At 41.0% G+C, this 22,328-nt stretch overlaps 1 protein-coding gene across 1 annotated transcript; it reads right to left on the bottom strand.

Annotated features, from left to right (window-relative positions):
- Positions 1-4,820: 4,820 nt before the first annotated feature.
- On the bottom strand, positions 4,821-19,199 carry LOC129718234 (cytochrome P450 307a1). The gene is made up of 2 exons (XM_055668805.1): positions 18,377-19,199; positions 4,821-6,957 (listed from the first exon to the last, which is right to left on the bottom strand). The coding sequence occupies exons 1-2, from the start codon at positions 18,822-18,824 to the stop codon at positions 5,699-5,701; spliced, it is 1,707 nt and encodes a 568-aa protein (XP_055524780.1). The 5' UTR covers positions 18,825-19,199; the 3' UTR covers positions 4,821-5,698.
- Between the last annotated feature and the right edge of the window lie 3,129 nt (positions 19,200-22,328).

Here is a 22,328-nt window from a genome sequence, read left to right on the forward strand (position 1 = left end):
ACGGTCGACAGAATCATAGACCTTTCCATTTGAAATGTGCTATTTGGCCTATATAAGAGCCTGTTTTACCCGAGGCCGCTCATTATAAGGCTAGACTGCAACAACAGCAGTCCTCCCTTAGCAGCAGCAGTGGATACAGCAGCAGTAGTAGTGCAGCGGACAACGGCCACAGCTGTGGAATGGCAACGGATAGCGGAGCGCGTCTCAGTATCAATAGCAGGACCAGGGGATGCAGGGCAGCGGATACCAATGGCAACGGAAGCGTTCACTACTGTGGCAATGGGGATAGCGCAGCGGTTGACGTTGGTCTCAGCATCAATATAAGCAGGGCCAGCTGATGCAGTGTGGCATTAGTGAAATGCTGTCTCTGAGCGATAGCAGGCACACTAGCAAATGCATCCAATGAAAAAACGTTCTGGAAAGCTTTTCAGTGTTTATTTTCCCCCGGAATACTTTATTTGCACTGCCAGTAATAACGCAAAGATGTGATCGGCATCAGACATTGAATTAAACAACAAATTGTCCTTTTCAGAATGGAATAAAAACCTAATTGAAGAGTAAATATTTTCTCTTAAATCAATTTACACATTCAAGAAATTTGGAACAGATATATATTTGGTTTCATCTTCGTGTCTCAGAACGTACTGAATTATCTTTTCCTTCAGTCATGAGCACAATATCCGAAAAGCTTTCATTATCAGCAAAGAAAATAATTTTTCGCATAATTAAAATTCAAAAATTATCAAGTCCAAATCATGACAAGCAACTATATTACTGAGAATAGTCAATCCTTGTTGAAGCGCAAAATTCGATTGATCTGATTAGTCGTTAATATGATTGCTTCCCAAGCACGGTCGACAGAATCATAGACCTTGCCATTTCAAATTTGCTATTTGTCTGTATAAGAGTAAGGATGGGAATTATCGACTGAAATGGCTATCGATAGTTATCGAAGGTTTTCTAATTCCTACAACTATCGATAGGTTTTTCATCCCTATATAAGAGCCTATTTCAGTCGAAGCCGCTCATAATAGTTCTAGACGGCGACAACAGCAGTCTTCCCTTCGAAGTTGCCAATGTTCCAGTTTAAACTGGATTCTTCCAGTTTTTTTCAAGTGATCCAGTCAAACAGTTTAATCCCTAAATCTTCCAGTTTTTTTGTATATCTGCCAGTTTTATCCAGATTTTTTGGAGGACACTCAAGCTCCGACTGGTTTGGAAATATTTTTAGAACGTAAATTTTGTGGATTGATATGCAGCATTTTCAGTATTGTATTTTCTCGCACGAAACACGGCCAAATTAAGGATGTGTTGTGCATGGTTGAGATGAAAAGACAAGTAAGTTCACCTTTATTCTAAAACTAACTAATAGGTGTTATCAGATCATGAAGAAAAAAAAAATTGCAATGATGGATTAATGTTATATGAAAATAGAAACAATCTATCTCAAAGATATTATATACAGGCGGCATTCTTCAAATTAATTTCAGTTGCGTAGCAGTTTAAAAATTGTTCGAATTCACAGATGTAACGTAAGAAAATGTTGCATCAATTAAAAAAGCTTTATTTTCATGATTTTGCGATAAACTGCTTGCGCAATTTAAAATTTTGCTCCTTTCAATGAAAATTTTCAGTTTATAATTTCAACAAAATGTAGCTGTATTTAAAACTTATATTGGATTCAATAACCATCACAGAGAAGCACTCTCACAGTTTATTTTTTCGGTATTTTGTAATTTTTTTCGGAATCCAGTTTTTTCTTCAGCAATCTTCCAGTTCAATTAAAAATTTTGTTGGCAACTCTGCTTCCCTTAGCAGCAGCAGGCCGCGGATAGCGGCCACAGCTGTGGCATGGCAATGGATAGTGCACTAGTTGCCGCGGATCTCAGCATCGATAGCAGCTGGGCCAGCTGATGTAGGGACAGCGGATACCAAAAGCAGCGTATAGCGGCTAAAACATTAGCATGGCTACGGATAGCGTAGCAGTTGCAGCGGGTTTAGCATCGATAGCAGCTGATGCAGTGAGGCACTTCAGTGAAATGCAGTCTCTGTGCGATAGCGGGCACTGGTAAATGCATTCAATGAAAAATTGACTCGATTTGACAACACATGAGCCGTCTATTTTAGAGTGTTAAATCAGCTTTTCACTGTTTATTTTATCACAAGGAATACTTTATTCGCACTGTCAGTGATAACGCCAAGATGTGATTGGTATCTTATCCGATATTAAATTGAACAACAAATTAAAAAATAACTGACACGCAAGCAGCCGGGTTTTCTTGTAAAAGTATTCTACTTCATCCTTGCGGTCGTGGCTTTGAACACAACCCTCATGTGATTTTTTGTACTTAACTTTTGTTAGTTACATTCTACAAGAAAAAATTGTTCTAAAGAAGCGTTTGGACATACAAAACACACGTTTTTGTTAAAGGCCACACATCTCCCGGGCTTTTCCTTGCAAAGTTATAGCACATTTTAGCTAATTTTTTCGATGATATTTCATGTAAGATGTAACTAACAAAAGTTAAGTACAAAAAACTAACTTTTAAGTAACTTTTATAGAAACTACTCTGTAACACAATACTCAATGAAGATAGGAATTTTGTTTGTTCAGCAAAGTTTCATATTTTTGCATGTTCTAAAAGTTTGCTGATGAAGCCATTCCTCTATCTCTCAACACCAAAAAGTTACTATTATTGCTATATGAAGAAAACCTACTGTGACATATGCTCACCGTACTCTCATATGAGTGGATTGGGACTAATGAAACCTAAGGGAGTTTATAATGCTTCAGCTTAACTTTAGGGAAAAGTATTGACATCATGATTCCACTTGCCCCTTTTAAACCTATACGTTCTCGACGTTATCGGAAAAAAAAGCTAAAATATGATCTAACTTTGTAAGGAAAAGTCATGGTTGTAGAGAAAAATACTGGGAGCGAGAAATGTATGATAAACAAATTCAATTAAAATATATTGGTTGATTATCCTTGAGAGAGAAATATGTCTGTCATGTGCAACGATAGGGAGGGGAACCTGATTACCGATAAAACGAACTTTAGTGTGCTGTTGAATGGTGAAGAAAACAGCGTAGTTGAAAGGAGCAGGATAGTGATTGAGGATGATGGCAAAGTTGTGGACCCACCATCCATGGACGAGGTTAAGAAAGCAGTGAAAGAGCTGAGGAACTGCAAGGCAGCTGTTATGGACGGCATTTCAGCCGAACTTTTTAAAGTCGGGAGCGAACAGATGTGTCGTGCTTTACACCGGATCATGCTGAGAGTGTGGTCCGATGAAGAGATGCCCTCGGACTGGCTGGAAGTTCTTACATGGCCGAGGCCGTGGTCGGAGACCTTTGTTGGCGATTACCAATGTGGTTTTCGAAGGGGGACGCTCCACTACGGACTAAATGTTCACCCTGCGTCAGATCCTCGATAAATTTCGAGAATTCAACCCGCAGACGCACCATCTGTTCATTGACTTTAGGGCAGCGTACGATACAGTTAAGGGAAATGAGTTATTGCGAATTACGCTCGAACATTGTCTCCCAACAAAAATTATCAGGCTGAGGCTGTTACGTGCCACCCTTGAAGGCTCTACATCATGCGTCAGAATAGCTGATGAGATATCGGACTCCTTCGTGACGTTAGATGGTTCGAAGCAGGGAGACGGGCTGTCAAAATTAATGTTCAAAATCGCACTAAGAGGGTGCTATACGGAGGGCCGGCGTGAAAAGTAGCGGCACGATCATCACGAAGTCTCTAGGTTTACGAATTACATGGTGGCTGGTAGAAAGCGTGGTAGTCCGACGGATGTTGGTGCTGAGGTAGTGTTAGATGGGGACATTTTTGAAGTAGTCGACGAGTTTATTTACCTGGGTAGATTAGTGGCACGTGCCAACGAGGTTAGCCGTGAGATTAAAAGACGGATAGCAGCTGCAAACAGGGCCTTCTACGAATTGCGTAACCAGCTGAGGTTCCGTAGTCTGCAAGCCCGTACTAAGCTTTCACTCCACAAAACACTAATTTTTACCGTGGCCCTCTACGGCCATGAAGCAACTCTACTCAGCCGAAAATACAGTCAAAATACATAACATCTCAACAGTCGAAAACTCAGTAGCATCTATGGCTAAACAGAACGTTGATCTTCCCGGTTGCCCTTGAGTTATGGACGCTGGAGGAATCGACGATTGCTCGGTGTTCAATACTATAAATAAGATAGTTGAAGTGTGGCGCAGACCATTTGTATCAAGAATACTTACAAACATGCTGATATGATTGAGATGACCAGACTACCAGACGAAAGCACCGTTATCCCCAGGGAAGACCTCTAAGTGCTGGTGTTCGAGAACGGTTGTCCAAGGCCGACAATGCTAGACATCTCTAATTCGTTCCGCAGTTGCCAGATTGGTGTCAATCAAAGATGTTATTCATATTTTCTACCTTACTATATTCAACATTGTTACAACATGAATTTTGGAGCCTCTAGTGTATGCAGAATTCGTCAAAGTGCCCAATAGTAATTGCTCGCTGGGTTTGTTGCTTCAACGTTGGCTTACGGTAAAACTCATTCAAATCCCGAAAAAAGTTACCTTTGCTAAGGGCATCAAAATTCACAGAAATGCCTCAAAAGCTATAATCTTACATTTTCTTCAGTTTGAGCTGTAAGGCAAAATTTGTGTGTACCAGTGGAATCACAACCTTCAGGCCTTTGACGGATCAAAATTGATTAAAGTCGGCAACGGCCCCCAGAATATTTAACAGGTCCAGTTTCTCTAGCATGTCATCATCGAGTGAAAACGCTAGGGTTTCATTTAGGGAATGTATTTTATAGGTTATTAACTGCTTATTGCTTTATATATTCACTGTACTTTCTACACTGCAAATTGCCTCAGTCTCTGAGGGTGGAGGACACACTAATCACTAAGCTCTACTAACATAATTGTTTTACCAATACACAAAATTTACCTAAGCGCTGCTGCACCAACAGAGAGATAATTTAATTTAATCGCTTCAATTTTCTTAGTCTTTCAAATAACTTTATATCTCGTTTATAGCACGCACTTCCGCCGACACTTTCGACAGGACAGTGCGTGCGGATTCAGTCTTAACTCTTACAAAAAATGCAAAACAAAAGTTCGCCGGAAGCTTTACCTCTCTTCTCTACTGCAACGGGGGCATAATAACTTAGCGGTTTTTTCCGTCGTAATAAATGCAGATATAAAAAAATATCCCTATCCTATTCCTATTCCTATTCAGTATCTACAACTAACAGAGAGATACGAATGTTCATATGTGTGCTCAAAAATGTCACTCTTAGTTCTAAGGTTGCTAATTCACTGCTTCTTCTACTTCTCTGCTGGCTTAAGGTAAATGTTTTATAAAAACGGAACTATTCCAATTATCCCATGTTTTGAGTACGCCCCCCGTCCGTCCGTCTGATTGGGTGGCTGAAACGGGGGGAAACGTTCTACGCACTAGATAACACATTTTTCTTTATCCTCACGCAAGCCGAGCTGCGAAAATCTACCAAGCTAAAAGTTACCGATTTCCGGGGCGCTCTCGTTCTCTCTCAACAAAAAAAAGCTACACTAACAGTTTTAAAGAGAGAGGGAGAGCACCATACGTAATAATTTATGGGAGACTTAAACCGAGGGGGGAGTATTTACAGAGGTGGTTAGGGTAGGGAAATGTTGGTGTTCAGTGCTGCTTTTGGGTGCGTTGGGTGAACGCCAGCGGGTAGGTGTCCGGTGGGACGGCCACACAGGCCGGGTACATTTTGATCCGGGCCGGATCGTTAGTGTGTACGTTGTATTTCTGCAGGATGTTGGCCAGGATGATGAAGCTGAAGCCACGCACCAGATTCTGTCCGATGCAGGTTCGCTTGCCGATGCTGAAGGGTAGGAAATGGGGAATGTTTTTCTTCACCCGCAGGATCTGCTTCTGGCTTTCGTTCGAAGCGTTGATGTTGTTGTTCTTGATGATCGAGTGGAGGTCCTGTTTGGCGGTAGGCGATCCAATTAGGTCGGTTCGGATCTGGGCGAGGGTGGCACTTTCGATGAACCGTTCCGGGTTGAAGCGTTTCGGTTCGTCCCAGTACTTTACGTTGGTGTTCAGGTCGTAGTTGTTGATGAAGACGATGGTGCCCTTGGTGACACCGTAGCCGGCAATGCAGGTGTCTTCGGTGGCCACGTGTGGCACGATGGGAGAGGATGAGTATCGGAGCACCTCGAAGATGGTTGCGACTGTGAAGGGCATACTTTCGGTGTCGTACAGGGTGACGTTTCGGTTGCCGTTTTCTGTGACGTGATCGATTTCCCGCTGGATTTTGCTGCCGATGTCCGGATGTTTAGCGATGTAACCGAGAGCCAGCATGACGAGGTTTCCGATTGCCGAATGGCCACCGATGAAGTCTTCCAGCATGTACATAATCGTGTCTCGGCTGACGCTCGGATCTTCGCGGAGGCTTCTCAGCAGAGCGTCGGTAAAATCACGCTCCGGATCGTCTTCGCCGAAATTCTGCTCCCGTTCGTTGATGATTCGCTCGCAGAGAAAGTCACGAATGTCGGCCGACCAGCGGCTCAGTTTGTTCATGTGCTTGTGGTAGAATGGAGCCAACCAGGGCATGAAATCGACCGCGTATCCCTGGTTGATTTCCCAGAAGATTTCGTCAAAGTTGCGCACCATCTGCTGGAAGCCGGCGTCATTGTAGTCGAACCGCACCGAGCACATGTACTCGCTAAACATATTAGCGCAGGCCTGCATAATCAACGGTTTCACCTTGAAGTCCCGTCCCGGAATGACCTCCTCGTCAAGCTGATCCATAAACCGGTGCATCTCCATCACGCCGACGTCGCTCATCTTCTGGTAGTAACTGGAAGCGTCGCTTGGCGAGCAGTGCTTGCGGGCGAGATTGCGACGCTTCTGCTGCAGCGCAGACCAATCACACAAAGCAAGCGCTGAAACGAGCAACAGAGAAGAAAAAAAAAACGCAAAATAAATAAACGGAAAATTATTAATCCGCACACAACGGAACGGCGTCCCGATCAGCAGGATATGAGGAAGTGATCCATTCCGTTCGCAATCCGCGCACACAATTGGCAGTCAATATGAGCAGACCGTTTCTGCACAGACTCGTGATCATCATAACAGTCAGCGATTGAAATCGATTTATAATCAAATCTCGCACAAATTACACAAAACGGCGACGTCGTCGTCGCCGTCGCGGTAATATAAAGCATTCCGGACAGGCGCACAACGGCGTCTCAAGGGCAATTTTATTCATGTTTCTTCTTCCTCCTCCTGCCTACCCACGATATCCACTGTGAACCCTACAGTACAGTGTGGTGCTGTACGCCTACTGTGTGTGCCTACCTGATGCCTGCTCGCAGAATGACAGCATCTGACGCGACCTTCTATTCTGCAAAAAAATAGCCAACGTCAAACGAAACCAAAACCCAAAGTACAGAAAAAAAACCAGCCAATTTTTCGTACATTTGCCGCTTTTTTTGGGGGTCAAGTTCTCGGCCAAATCCTTGACCACTTGACTGGCGGGCAAGACGACCGGCTGTCTGTCGTCGCGTCTTCTGTGGCGCGGTTGATTGGTTTCCCATCATCATATGCGTGCGTCACCTGAGAGCGCGCGCGCGCGGTCGGGCCGTCGATGACCGATTGCGGAAGTCTGCAAAACGTGGTGCGACTCCTCTTTCGCCGAGAGCGGCTAGGCAAGCCGCTCGTTCGATCGCTCGTACGAGACCTTGCTGAAGGTTGACAGTTTTATGTAACAAATGCGCGGGGAAGCACGATAAAAACCGGTTCGCTGGTTTCGTTTATCGATTCTGCGTGCAGCCGCCTGATTTACGCAGCGGATCGATCATTAATCGGTCAAATGTCTTGCCATTATTCGGACTGTGACGCGATTGATTCGCGCAAGGATTCACGCGTACAAAACCGGCGGCCAGGACGGGGAACGAATCAATTATGCAACCGCGGCTGGACGTCGCTACTAGCCGGAAACGATCGTGCCCTTGAAACCTGTCCACAAATCGACTCATCACTTGACGGAAATCGCACTCGCGATCTGTCGAGATGTGTCAGTGGTGTCAAGTGCCGTGTCGATTCGCGCGCTAATCCAGGGTCGCCGTCGATTGGAACGCACAGCACGACCCGCCGCGCCGGGCTTCATGCCGGGAACGCATTATGAAACTCGACTCGATCTCCCATCAAACCGCCCGGCAGACCGGTTGTGGAGAAGATGCGCAACTCCATTATGACCATAATTACGGGTGCTGCTGCTACTGCTGCTGCAATCCTCGTTAGAAATCGAAACCGAAAATTACCTCCAGCTTGTAAAAAATCAGCTGGAGCGCACCAGGCTGATTACGACGATATACATACATAATCGTTCTTGGCTTCCGAAAACCAAAAAATTGCTTCCTCCGTGCTGCAAGGAAAGCCCAATTAGAAACCCCTTTCCTTTCTGCGCATAATTTCCACGGCTCTGTATTTCCAGAGCAGACCGGCCGCGCAGCGTCATCAATATCGATGCTGCTGGCTTGTTGCCGAACCGAGCGCAAAGAAGGGAAACACGAAAGCCACCGAAAGACGGACAAACAAACCACCGCAACAGCAGTAGCAGTAGCAGCAGCAGCTCACAATGCTAATGTAAACAAAATTAACGGCTTCTTTCCTCGCCTGAGAAAATGTAGGTTATCTTGTTTTTTTTTCGTTCTCCATTTAATTTTTATGCTCGCGTAGCCTAGGCTGTGCATTTTTAAGGAGAGGCAAACATGCGAGAAGCGTTTTATTTTTGCTTTTTAAATGCTTCTCCCTTTAATCAGTTGTTCACACTTTTTTTTCGTTCCTCTCGCAACGCGATTCAATTTTGTTTCGTTAAGTTTCACCCTAATTATTCGGCTCGACTAGGAAGGAAAAATCGAATGTCATTCCGTTCTACTGGCTGGCAACAGAACGGAACACGTGAGCTTTTTGTTTAAAACAAAATTGTATCAATGGGCATGGGCAGGTTCATGCACTCTTTCGATGTTTATTTATTGAGGGCTGCAGAAAACCGGACTGCAAATTTTTGTCCCCGTAAAATAGAAAGACAAAACATTCGCGAAACGGTTTCGGTTTCGCGTGTGAACTGTCAAGCGCGAGTGTAAGCTTAACGATGCGGGCTTGTGATGGCAACGACCAACCTGCCGAATCCAAGTAAGCATTGAGCGCTGTTGGATGAGTGAAGGTTTACTGTCAATATATGTTATGTATTTTCCAGAACAGTTTTCGGAATCAAAAATCACTTCACGTGAATGATTTATGGTCGAATTTCGCTCGTTGCAAAAACTCGTAACCAAGTTAGAAATGGTTGGATTAAGATCAAACGTTTAGAAGAGGAAGAGTAATTTCTTGATACTCGTGAAGAGGTACCTGTTATTGAAGATTTCGAAGCAGAAGGTGGGACCCATGACCATCTTGGAATCTACTGTCACAAGAATCATGCAAAAAAAAAAAAAGAAGTACAGTGGGGCAGGAGATATTTTCAAGGAATATGGAGTCGCCAATCGAAAAACGTCGAAAGAGCACCTCTACTGGAAGAAGCTCTCTACATTTGGAATTTGCAGCAGCGGCAGTCTAATATTTTGCTGACAGTGAATGTTCTTGAGGTAAAAGCGGAGCTGCCGTTCAGAATGTTCCAAGATCAAAGACTGTTTTGCTGCTTCGAACGGCTGGATGCTGTGATTCAAACAACGGTAAATGTTAAAGCGTAGTTAAATTTCTAGAAGATGAGTCTGTCTTGTTTTTCAGGCGAAATCGTGGCAAGCTTAGTCGCAAGGAATCGACATCGCAGAACATCCCGTGTTATTTTTTATTACAAAAAAGCTTGGATGGTCAGACAATTGTTCGGCCAATGGTTCTACACAAAATTAGTACCCGCAGTTCGAAAATGTTCGGCCGAGAAATGGTTGGAATCAAAGACGTTGCTGGCTCTTGACAATTGTTCCAGTTATTATGACAGTGACCAACCTCTACAGAGTGACAATGTACTGGTTCAATTTATGTAGAATGCCAGCTCTTCGATCAATTCACTTCAGGTGAATTTGGATAATTTTAGCTGGTTATCATCAACAAATATTGAACCCGGATATTGATCTGTGAATCAATGATCAGACATGTGACGCAGATCTTAACATAGATTGGGTTGTATACCGATAGCAAAATTGTGTCATCAGTTCTCAAAAAAAAAAAAAAAAACAACCACAGCTGCTTGTAAATAAACACAGAGGAATCTGTTGAACAATGATCAAGACGCAGAGAAACGTTCTGTGCTGGAACGTACGGAACGCAATCAGTTTTTTATGCGATTTTAGGTTTCGCACTTTACTGACTTGACTGCACATCAGGGATGCCAGGTCATTTTTTTTTTTCAAATGTCTCCACGCTTCACGAGAAAAATGTCTTCAAGCGTTAGAAAAGTGTGAACACATTGCCATTAAAATTTTGGCAATTGGCGAAAAAACTTAGTAAACCCACTACACCGGATGCAGTCAATCCTCCGACCAACATACCGATCGAATCAAGTTCACTTCGATTTCGTCTATCTATGAATGTTGTTGGCTGTTCATAGTGAATACATCAATTAATCGTTCGATTTAATCGGCGGTCAAACTGTTAGGCTTCATCTGTCTCAAGCCTTATAGCCCGATTACTACCATTCAAAACTAGAGATCCTCAGAGGGAGAGATAAGCGATGAAAAAAACCGCTGATTTGGCAACTAGGTTTCACATATCAGGGGTGCCAGATCTCTTCTCAAAGCGCAATGTTCACTAACTTTTTTATTCGGCTCGTATAACTGATGGTGACGGTGGAAGTCCTGGGGAATAATAAAGTGCATCACAAAAACCGTGAAGGTGTTAAATTTTATGTTTATGTTTAATTTTATATACTTTCATCATTATTCTGTAGACTTTACAGAGGGTTTGTGAACCACCAGTTAAAAATCACTGTGATGAAGCAACTTTGGAGCATTCTCAATTCATTGTTTAACAATAGAACATGAAAAACGTGTAAAAATAAATATATTCCTTATTGACCTTTATTGCAATACCTTTCAATGTGTAACCTTTCTTGTTCGTTTGGCTCGAACTTTGACATGTTCGTTTGGCTCACAACACTCTCTTCGCATATCTCTCCCTCTGAGTATTGCTATTCAAAACTGGTCAAATATGAAGAAGAGTGGGTGGTATTTGTAATGGGGATACTTTAAACGTCATTCGTATTGGAAATTCCTCCGATTTTCCCTCGATTTCGACATCACTGGGTAATGGACATTCCGAGGAACGAAATGATATACAGTATGATTACTTTTGTTTACTCTAGCTATAATATTGTGATTTTTATTCTGAAGTGTTCAAAGTTTGAGACTGTTTGAAGTTTGAGTCAAAACGGTAGTTAAAGTGAGTTGAGTGTATTTCCGTCTATTTAGTCTAAAAGAAGTAGAGCAACTTATTCTATATTATCCGACGTTTCGTCACTGATCAGTGACATCTTCAGGAAAAACTGTGAGAATTTATTAAAATTTGTTAACAAGATCAGTCACTAACTTTTTACCCGTTGTAGTAAATTTCGGTGACCCTTGCCACAGGAATGCATTAGAGCTCAAACTGAAAAAAAGAGTTTTTTACCCGTTCCACAGTGGTTTAAAACGCGAAAAACGTGATCGTAAGCCTTTTGAGTATAAAAATGCCATTTAAATGCTAGAGTGTATTCGACAAAGTTTTTGTAGATAATCAGGGGCATCTTTTGATGCATATAAGTTTTTGATTAACTCACCTAGAAGTGAGATAAAAATTGGCTTGGTTCTATCTCTTGAAAATTAACCACATACAGGTAGTTTTATACAAAGACATTCCTAAAATTTCTAAAAATTGAAAAATACAAAATAACTTTTTCTGATGTGAATTTAGAGGCCTGCTATGTTCTAGAAGTTTTTTCATATTTAAAAAATACATCATTCTGCCGAACATACCTTGGGCAAATTTTCAACTTTTCCATAGGGCTTAGCACATTTTAGATAAAAATATGCATTTTTTTCAAAGTAAAATTTCTCGAAAAGCTGCAAAAACAACAGTCTCCACTCGAAAGATGGGGACGAGGACTAGCTTTCCCAGGTAGTTTCACTAGACTTGGCCATTGTTGAAAAAAATTAGTTCTTTTTAATTTTTCGGCCTTTTTTCATGTTTTTTCCTTCAAAGATGTACAGATCCGAAAGGATTTTGGATTTTTCATTGAAAAGTACAAAAATTATTTATATTTACGGCACCGTACATTATTTGGAAAACATGAAGATAGAAAAAAATTGATTTTTTCCGAAAATAATTGCCATGTTACTAGTGTGTGCAGATGCCAAGGATTTTTGAAAGAATTTCTGGTTTGCGAAGACAAAGTGAAGACATTTAAAAATGAGTGAAAACATCCGAAATTTGCAAGGATGGCGACTTTTTTTTGCTCAACACCTCACAGTTCAGCGGTCCAGAAAATATTTTAGCCAGTCACCTGGTATCTGAAGGGTGCTAAGGTTGCAAGAATGTCATCTGAGAGGGAAAAACGTATAGAAAGTTGTGGGAGTGTTGAAAAAATAGGTTGAGCTGCCATCGACCATTAACCCCTATAATTCCCAGTGCCACCTTTAGACGGTCTTCAGTTAAACTTCTAAAAAGCTTCAATCAATACTTGAAAAATGTTTATAAAGTTTCATAGTGATTTTTTCGAAGTCCGTCTGAATATTAATTTGGGCACTAGAGTGCTAATTTGAACCAGACGAGCCAAGCAACATTTAGTAACAAGTAATGTTATTCAGCGAAAATATTTTTTTTGTATTTATTGTTTTTTTTTCAACATTTTAGCTTATTTTCAAGTATAACACGAATTTTTCTAGTTATTAATGCAAAGCTCACACAGCCACGAAAGGAGGATTTGAAGTTTCACCTGAAATGTTTCAATTTTGCTCGAATTTGATTGACCTTTGTAAAGAGAAGAAACTTGTCCTTTTCTGAGTTCATTATATTACAGCAAAACACATACGACGAGCCTTTCTGCAATTTTTGGCAGCGTGGCGCGTGACAACTGTCAACTAAGTTCAAAGGGAAAAAGCCCATCAGCGCCAGCACTGCTCCGGCGAGAATATTCCACATAACCGAAACTCAATCAATGAATCTCGTGGTACGTCTGTTTGTCTGTGGCTTAACTTCGTAGCCGGGCGTCGAATTTTTAGCCATTTATGAATCATGCGTACAAATAGGTACCAATGAGAAGGTCGGGAAAAAATTACAGTAAGCATTTGACGAGGGTGCCGTTGATTGCGGAATCGGTTGTCGTCTCGGAAAAAAATAAATTTTTTTTATAGGTATGAAAGTCAAACGAAGAGAGTTTCCGTGACCGTAAACTAAATCCGGAACGACTCATTGCTTTTAACCACGCATATCATGAAATTGAAAACATTGTATGAAGTATAACGATATTTGATTTGGTGTTTGCTACCAACTTTGAAAAAAACAACAAATCTGCACCTCTAGTATTCTTGTTGCCAATAGAATCATCATTCGAGTCATGCGTGTACCAGCAGAAAGACAGTTACACGCTATCGAAAACGATGTCATCTGTTTTGATTATATTTACTATTTTAAATTTTCTTGTGTCATTCCAAGTTTGTGGCGATTTATGTGTAGTATTCGTTTCTCCCACAAACTATAGCATTATAGTTTTTTATAAAAACAAAAACGAACCAAACTGTAACAAAGCGTGATCTTACACTCGAAAAATTTTCACCATTATGTTATGCTGTGTTATGCTAGTGAACTTTTCCTTTTTCCACACTTTTATATGTCTCATTGAGTTGCGTTGCCATCACGCTGCTCCATTTTGACAGTTTACATAAGATTATTGAGTCCCTAGATAAGTAGTGTCACTGGCATCGCCTGTTTTTTACAGGTTATGTATTCGCAGCTACGAAGTTAAAAGAGATTTTAAATGCTGTTTTCTCCTACACGTACTCTCATATGCGATTGTCAAAATGTATGTGAAGACAAAAGCGAAAATATGCGCTTTCTTCTTGTTCCTTTGCAAAAATCAAACACATATCAGCACCTTCGTAGTTCCGAAAAGATTTGATCTGCTGAACTAGACACGTCAAATTTCATTACACTGAACGGAATCGTTGAGCCTTTATCAAAAGATTGATAATTCAGATGGACGCTTCCCGAAAAGAAATGAAATACTCGATGATAATTTTTGTCGAATGATATGATTCGTGATGCACACTGGTATCATTATTCAATCAATGAAAGAATTTGCATTAATATTTTCAGTGGTATTTGTCGCAATTTAACAACTTGAATTCAAGTGCATATATGAAAGAAAATCATCCATGACAGCTGCATACAGGAAATAATATACGAACAAGAACTGTTATATGATTCAGTTCCATTTGCAATTTACGTTCCTAAGCGAATCGAATTTTATTGTAGTGAATGAAATTTAGTATTAAAATACTTTTCATCCTGAGTACGATTTTATCTTATGCCAACGTATAACAATCTTAACAGTTCTTAACTACATAACGCATTCTAACTAATACGATGTGCTCATTCATAATCTTTCTCATAATTTATAATAATCATGCTGTTTCAACCTTTAAGTGTGTATTTTCCTTTCTGAAAAGAATACTTTTCCTTATTTGTTTGAGCTCCGCAAGCGAAGGATGATAATCAGTTCTCAAATGTCGCACAATCGTTAACCAAAAATCATTCACTTATGTACGAGCAATTAAGTTCAGTGTAGTCTACTTTTTTTTTGACAAGTATTGCCGATAGGAAAGTTTAAAATAGAGCTATGGCTACTAGATTATGATTCTCAAAGCAGTTTTCAGGTCGAATCGCGACATATCATCTCTAGTGCTCTAGATCCTTTGTGCAACATGATTTACCTCAAACACAATAGGCACACTAGCGACATTACTCATCTAGAGACTAGGCAGCTTCGTAGCCGCAAGGTTACAGAGTCCGTTTTGACAAGTGGATGTGGGTTCAAATCTTATTAGAATCAGGGCCTTTCGAAGTCAACGGACTCATGCTTGGGTTTATTCTCAGACCCCTTCCTTCACGTTAAATCCTACAAAACCTGGACAAATACATCTTAACAAAAATAAATTCATTTTGTTGAAACCTCTCCAGGGAATTGTAATTGGCGATAAAATTGGCCGGAGGTAGCGAGGCTCGGAATCCCTTGTAGAAGACTGAACCACTGCGACCATTTTTTAATCTATTGTGGTAGAAGCTCGGAATAGTTAATGTAAAAAGGAATGGTATGTAATTTGTAAGCATAAGAACAAAATAGGTGGAATTTCATTCAAAGAATAATTTAGCCAATAATTTGATAATAATAATTCAAATAGAAGATAGCAATAAAAAAAATAGAGCAGCACTAACACAGAATAAATGTTTGCTGCCGTTTTTGGGTCTAGATTTTATTAGCAAGGCGCAAAGCTGATGATAAAGATGGTGATGGATGTTTGGTTGCTTGTTGGAAATGTTTCAGAGACCGAACAAAAAAAAACAAATAGAACAAACTGTAGAGCGGTTTTCGAGATCCAATCACGTTTTTTTTGTGAGAAAATATACGATTGAAATAATATTGTTCAGCTCTTGTTGGTATATATTTGGAGTTAGAGCCACCTTCAGCAAAAGGGTTCAAGAAAATTAAGATTTTTAGTAGATTAATGTTAGGGAATGTGCTCTCCATCAGCCCCTGGATTGCGCCCAACCTAGAACCTAACAATTGTATGTAGTGATGATACTAAACTTTAAAAATATTTAATTATGTCTCGGCCCTTGGATGAAACAAACATTCTACTCCAATTGTTTTGGGCTTTTACGCACAAAACGCTAAATTACTGAACTAAATTAAATGCGGAGAATACAGTCTAACCTCAATCGAATCTACATGATTTGTCAAAAAAATCTTGTTCCTAGTTGAATGTTTCACAAGTACAATCGCTTATTCAACATTTAACTAACTTTTTATCAAAAATTCAGTAAATTTTTCAACAGAGACGGCGACGAAATGAAAAAAAAAATGCCCTTATCTCTCAAAAAAGAACGAAGAAATCGTTCAGTATGAAAAGCTCATCTAAAGAATCACACCTACAGTGAGATTGCAGATTATTTACTAACTATGAAAACCAGATAACATAGTTATAAACATCGCCATTTAGTGGAATTGTGTAATTATCGTTTAATATATTCAGTGCTAATTTTTCAACAAATTTAAAAAGAGCTACTGGCCACATGCCGTTGATGAAAACACAAGCTCTGTTACTAATCGCTGATGGTTATGAGAAATGGAACTTCAAACGAAAAGTAGTAATCAAGTTTAATTCATCTGTGGTGCAGGATATTTTTTTAGTAATATGTCTTACCCCCCGATTAAAGCACAAATCACTCTTTGATGAAAATTTTTCCACTGTTGAAAATGAAGCTAATATTCGTGAGCTGTTGTAAAGTTGCATGAAAATAAAAAAATCTGAATGAAACCAGCAAGAAACAGTTCAAATCAAACGAATTCTTTTCGATTACACCCCCAACAAATATTTTGTCGTAGTTTGTAACTTATTAGTCAATCTTCAACAAAGTAAAGCTCTAGTAATCGCTTGGTTCAAAAACTTAATGAATTCGCTTATTTTTACCCGATTTTATGCTTTTAATCTTCATTCACTTTACTTTTACTGCAGTGCAAATAAGAAAAGCACTATTAAAGCCTTAAAAATGTGGGTATGAGTAGTACCTGAATGAGCACAAAGCTGTTCACTGAAAAGCATCTCGAATTTCTGACCAAGAAATTGCTTGAAGCCGTTAATATTAAAAAGATACTTCATTGACCAGTTTATTTTGGAGGATCTGGCTTTGTACAAGGGGCAATACAGTAAGTAATATAAGAATATTTTGAGCAACTTTTATAAAACTTTTATAAAAACCTTGCTTTGATATTTCTAGATGCATTTTGTTGTATCACTTCAATTATGTTCTATCAGTTGGGGGTAAAATTCAGAGAATCTTTTCAAATCAGAATGAAAGCAGAAAACCTGTCTTGCCCCTCGGTTTTCTATGATACGCCTCGGAGAAAGTAACAAGTTTACCACAGCGCTTGGCAAGCTTGGGGGTTTAGAATTGTTGCAAACTCACTAAAAAAGTTCCAAGAAATTAGTTTAACATTTAATACTCTGCAACGACATGTATTTCCATCGTCGTTGGTTCTTTTACATCTGGGGAAACCATGCCATAACTTCACAAAAGCTATGTACATTCACCTTCTTAGTCTTTTTTACTCCAACACAAATCTCTAATGCCGTCGCTTACTCTGACACCTCTCATGACGAGTCCCAGTTTCCACAACACAAAACGCATCACTCACTCAGCCCCCCCCCCCCCCCTTTTGTACGAGAGCTAAACGTTTCGGGTGTAACTAGTGCGCTGTGCCCAACTATTCAACAGGGTCACCGCATCCAAGCAAACCGATCCGGGCTCCGGTTCGATCCACTTTCGCTTTCAACCAGCCAATCAAGCTGACATTTTGAGAGCAGCCTGCTCCGATGATTGCACAAAACAAGAGCTAAACTCACCAGTGGAGTGCTTCACTTTCATTCAGGTCTTGCTAGCATGCTTGTACCGCCGCCGTCGTCGTCGTCTGGTGGCGCCGTCGGTACGCGGGGCACGAATGCTAATCACCCGAGATGGCAGGCAGGCAGGCAGGCAACCAGCCAGCCTGGCTGCTGATTGATACGTTTGGTGAAATCTGACGGCACCGTGATGCAAATCTTTCTCCCGATTGATCGATGGGAAAAAGGTTTACACTCGAGCCAACAATGGCAGCCAGCAAACGACCACATACAAAATGGACACATTTATGGAACAAACTGCTGCGCTGGGTACCCGTAACTGGGCCACGAGAGAAAGTGAAACCGAACCTGCCGAAAACGGTGCCCAAAACAAATCAACCAAGAGGGAAAGGTACAGCCGTGCCGGTGGACACGTGGTACAGCCCTGATCGGATGATTCTCAGCCTAGTAGGCTTTGACCTACAAAAATATGCCTAATGCGAATTTCTGGGAATTGATACAAGTTTCCTAATTCAAACAAATTTGATCACCCTCTTTAGCTTCCAGGCAAACATAAGTTGGATATGCATTCGCAATTTCCTTCTTCTGCTACCCGTCGGTCGGTGATCACTGGCCTGTGCAAATATTGACTTCCAATCGCAAACAAACGCGCACCAGATAACGAAACTAACTTAACGCTACCAGAATCAGGAATCTAAATACTCACAGTTGTTGCGATCGCCACCGAATAGCTTGTGGAAGCGTAGGAAGTCCGGCCGGCCGCCGAAGTAGCGTCCGTTCTGGTTCAACACCTCCCGGATCAATTCCAGGCTGTTCACCACCAGGCACCGGTTGGAACCGAGTGTCAGGCTGTACACGTCACCGTACTTTCGCGCGAGTGCCGTGAAACCCTCGAAGGGGACCTCGTACTTGCCGAGGATCGCCAGACTGCCCAGGATCGGCCAAGGCATCGGTCCCGGAGCTTGCGAAAATGTCACCAGTTCCTCCTCGTTGGTCTTCTGCTCTGGTTGTTCCGCAGTGAGCTTCTTCGAATAGCGCACCGATCGCACCGTTTGAACACGTACTTTTCGATGCCACTCGTACAGGATCTTGAAGTAACACGCCACCGACAGGACGATGGTCAACAGTGCCAATACCAGTCCGGTGTAGGCCATGGCGTTTCAAAAGTTACACTTCTTGTTTAAAACTCAACTTCTTCGAACTTTTTATCGCACCGTTTTATTTTCTCACTTGATCTTCTGTAAAGTCACTTGGTGATCTGAATTTTTCTCCTTATTTTAACAATTTTAACTTTAACGATTGTTTCAACAACTATTTAACAAACTGTATTATTTTTCAACTGGAAACAAATGTTTGACCGGGTCCTCTAATAAACATTAACACAAAAAAAAAACGAAAAGGAGAAAGACTTTTTTTTTTTCAATCAGAAAATTGTACCTCAAGTACGCGTGTGAACTAGACTGATCGAAATCGATCGCTTGCGATCGTTTAAATAGTTGCCCCACGATCAGCACAGCCCACGGCCCGACGGAAAATGCTCGCCTGCTGCCTGGCTGCTGCTCACCGTGCGCCGTTCGAACTGCGAACCGAGCCCCGCTTGAGACCGTGGTTATGGTGTGCCGCAAACGAGAGAAAGAGTGAGCTGAGCACACACAGGCAGCAGCTAGTCGAGAAGGAGAGAATTCGCGATCGTCGTCCACCGAACGGAAAGCCGAACCTCACAGCGGTGAGCGAGCGAGCCGAACGAATCCCGAACCGGTGCGAAAAAATTAAGATCAGCTAGCGAGACGAAGAACGCGGGCGCGCACTAGGAAGTGGGCGTGAGAGCGAGCTGAAAATTTAGAAGGAAAATTTCTCCCGCACCGTTCGTGGGACCCCCGGGCCGAACCTCTCTGCGCGGTGTGGCTGTGTTCTGTCCGAGTCGAGGTAGAGAACAGCGATAGACCAATGTTCGAGTGGTTCGAATGCTGGAGACGCCTGGTCGATTGTCGTTCTTTCTTTTTATTTTATGAATAGAGTCAAACTAATTTGTCAAATGACCTGTATGGTTAGCGTTGTTATTTGTGAATGTTCCATTTTTAGCATCATAGCAAGCAGGTGATTTTAATTGTGATTTTACCATTCTACCCCGGGGAAAGCGTTGTAAAAACTATCGCTGCCCAGTTCTTATAGATCGAAGCTTTTGACAAAGCAGGATGTAAATCTATTTCGTAGCTAGTCGCCCCGGTTTCTACCCCAACGGCAGCAACCCATCAGCGAGCCACGCTGAGAACCACGAAGAATTTAAGCGAAACTTTAGTTTTTTTTATTTCTTCATCGCAAAACTTGATCGTGCCGGGAAGAAAAAAGGAACAAACTGGTTTTACGACCGCCGCTGGTGCGGCTGGTGACGACCACCTTGGGTCTTTGGGAAGGAAGACACGCGCAGGGGGAAATGGGAGATGTTATCCCACACCTCATTAAGTATTGAAATTAAATTCCGTTTTCCTTTCTCTTCTTTCTCTTTACACTCGCGGACACTCTCGGGTCGGGGCGGCGGTAACCGCAATCGAACTCCGCGTTGCCTATACTTACTAAGAAGAGAACCAAACCTTTCCTCCCTGTCCCACTGCGCTGGAGGAAGATGGCAAAGCGGTCGAACGTGTGTCTGTGTGTGCGTGTATGTGTGAGTGAAGGGAGAAGGGTGGACGGAAGGTGTGGTTTGCTGGCATCCGTAACACGACGAAAAGAAGAGAATTTTATGTATTATGTAAACTCGCTCTTAAACTTCAACTTGAAATCTCGCTTTTACGGGGCACGGCAAGAAGAAAATCGCTGCGCTGCGCCCGAGACCCGTGGTTATGGCTGAAGCGAAAACCAAAGCCTACTACTGCGGGCGACAGGGGCGTTCGCAGGGTTTTGTAAGTGTGCTAGTAGCATGAGCAAACTTTTGATTCGTTATACTAGAAACTTGTTCACTGATCTCTTCAAAGATGTCCTGAATTTAAAATCTCTATAAAAACTTATCTGCTGCTCATGGCAAGTCCGTCCCATTTGCGTTTTTGTGCTGACGAGAAAACAGCAATTAAAAATCGTAATGTTTAAGGAGAAATTTTCTCTCGTATCTCGTATGCACTCGTATGCTCTTTTAATTAAGACTGTCAATAAGATTTGTTACTGCAATGGCAAACAAACACTTTTGCGTCATTAAGCGTGCATAAACATCAAATCTTAATTAAATTATGTAGAAAATCAGAAGCTGGGACCCATATGCGATTACTTTTACGATACCTAGCCAGAATGATAGCAAATCAGTCACATAGCCACCTGCAACCGGTGATGATAGATAAACTACTGCAAATCGATTCAAGTGCTAGGCTTGCGTTTTAAACAAATCCGTTGCTAGTCGATCTACAAATGGCCTTCTCTCGTGCTTCCACAGAATGATTGAATGATTTTGTAGCGAGAAGCATTTCACAATGTTGTTGAATAACTGCGTAATCCACTTGTTTCTCTATCTGATACCATTTATAAATTTAAAATCACTTTAGGTCGAGGAACTCGTTCTAAATTTTTTTCAAAGCGCCCACACGTTCGTGGCGGGGCAGCTTCTACACACAAAATTATGTTCACCGTTAATTAGAAAATGCTGAAAGAAGCAAATGGTGGAAACTTTTCCTCGAAGAAAACCTTGTAGTGTCAGCAAGACAAGAACGGTCGCGATTGTAAAAAGGCGCTACTGAACGCAATCATTTCACTTGTAAACGACGAGAAGAAGTAGTTTTAGAATCATTTTCGAGTAAAAACTGAGCGTTGATAGGTTTTTATAGTATTAACTCTTGAAATAATTATGAAAAATATTACCATACAACTGCCAAGCAATAAGATTTGAATGTTTGTCCTATTCTCAGATACACACACATGTGAATAGCTTTCTTTTCTTGTAATTTACTAGTAAAAAGTATTGGCACAACTGATAGCGGTTCCAAAAGTTTCTAAAAATCAATTTTCACTAATAAAAAGCGCAACCTTTATTTCTTCCGTTTCAAATGCTTAAGTATAGTTAAATTCAATCAAACCACTTATCAAACATCACTAGGTTAACTGGAATTTAATATCCAAATCTGAAGGCCATAAACTATTGTAAACATCATATATTTCATAATTATTATTGGCTGTGGGACTCACTTGCAATGATTTTTTTCAATGGGACCGACTTGCGATCATTTTTGCTATGGGACAAACTGATTTGCTATTTTTTCATAGTTTTGCAGAACAAAGTATTCAAAATTACGTGTTTTTTTCGAAAGTACATATGAAAAGATGATGATTCTACCAATAAAATCAAAATTGATAAAAATGTAATTGGGACGGACTTGCCATGAGCGGCAGTGTACGAGCAATAAATCTGATTTATGTTGGCTTCTAAGCCAAAATGGTAAAACCGAAAATTACGAATTAATGAAACACCAACATTCTACTTGTATTGACTTGAGAGTGGCTGACTATGGAAAAATATTAGTATGAATTTAATGACAATAATTTTCAATATTTTACATATAGTTTGATAATGTTTAAAGTACTTTAAAAATTTCGAAAGCTTACAACAAAAACCTGAAACTACTTTAACTTTCTTACTTTACTCTTCTGGTGAGAAGTCGTTAACGACTTATTTATTT

Source organism: Wyeomyia smithii, chromosome 1 (assembly GCF_029784165.1).
Source record: "Wyeomyia smithii strain HCP4-BCI-WySm-NY-G18 chromosome 1, ASM2978416v1, whole genome shotgun sequence".
NCBI classification, from domain to species: domain Eukaryota; kingdom Metazoa; phylum Arthropoda; class Insecta; order Diptera; family Culicidae; genus Wyeomyia; species Wyeomyia smithii.

Excerpts from the sequence above, each read along its gene's own strand:
- LOC129718234 (XM_055668805.1), bottom strand. The coding sequence starts at position 18,824 with ATGGCCTACACCGGACTGGTATTGGCACTGTTGACCATCGTCCTGTCG. Across the intron at positions 6,958-18,376 it reads CGGTGGCGATCGCAACAACT|CGCTTGCTTTGTGTGATTGG; the intron begins GTGAGTATTTAG and ends TGCTCGTTTCAG.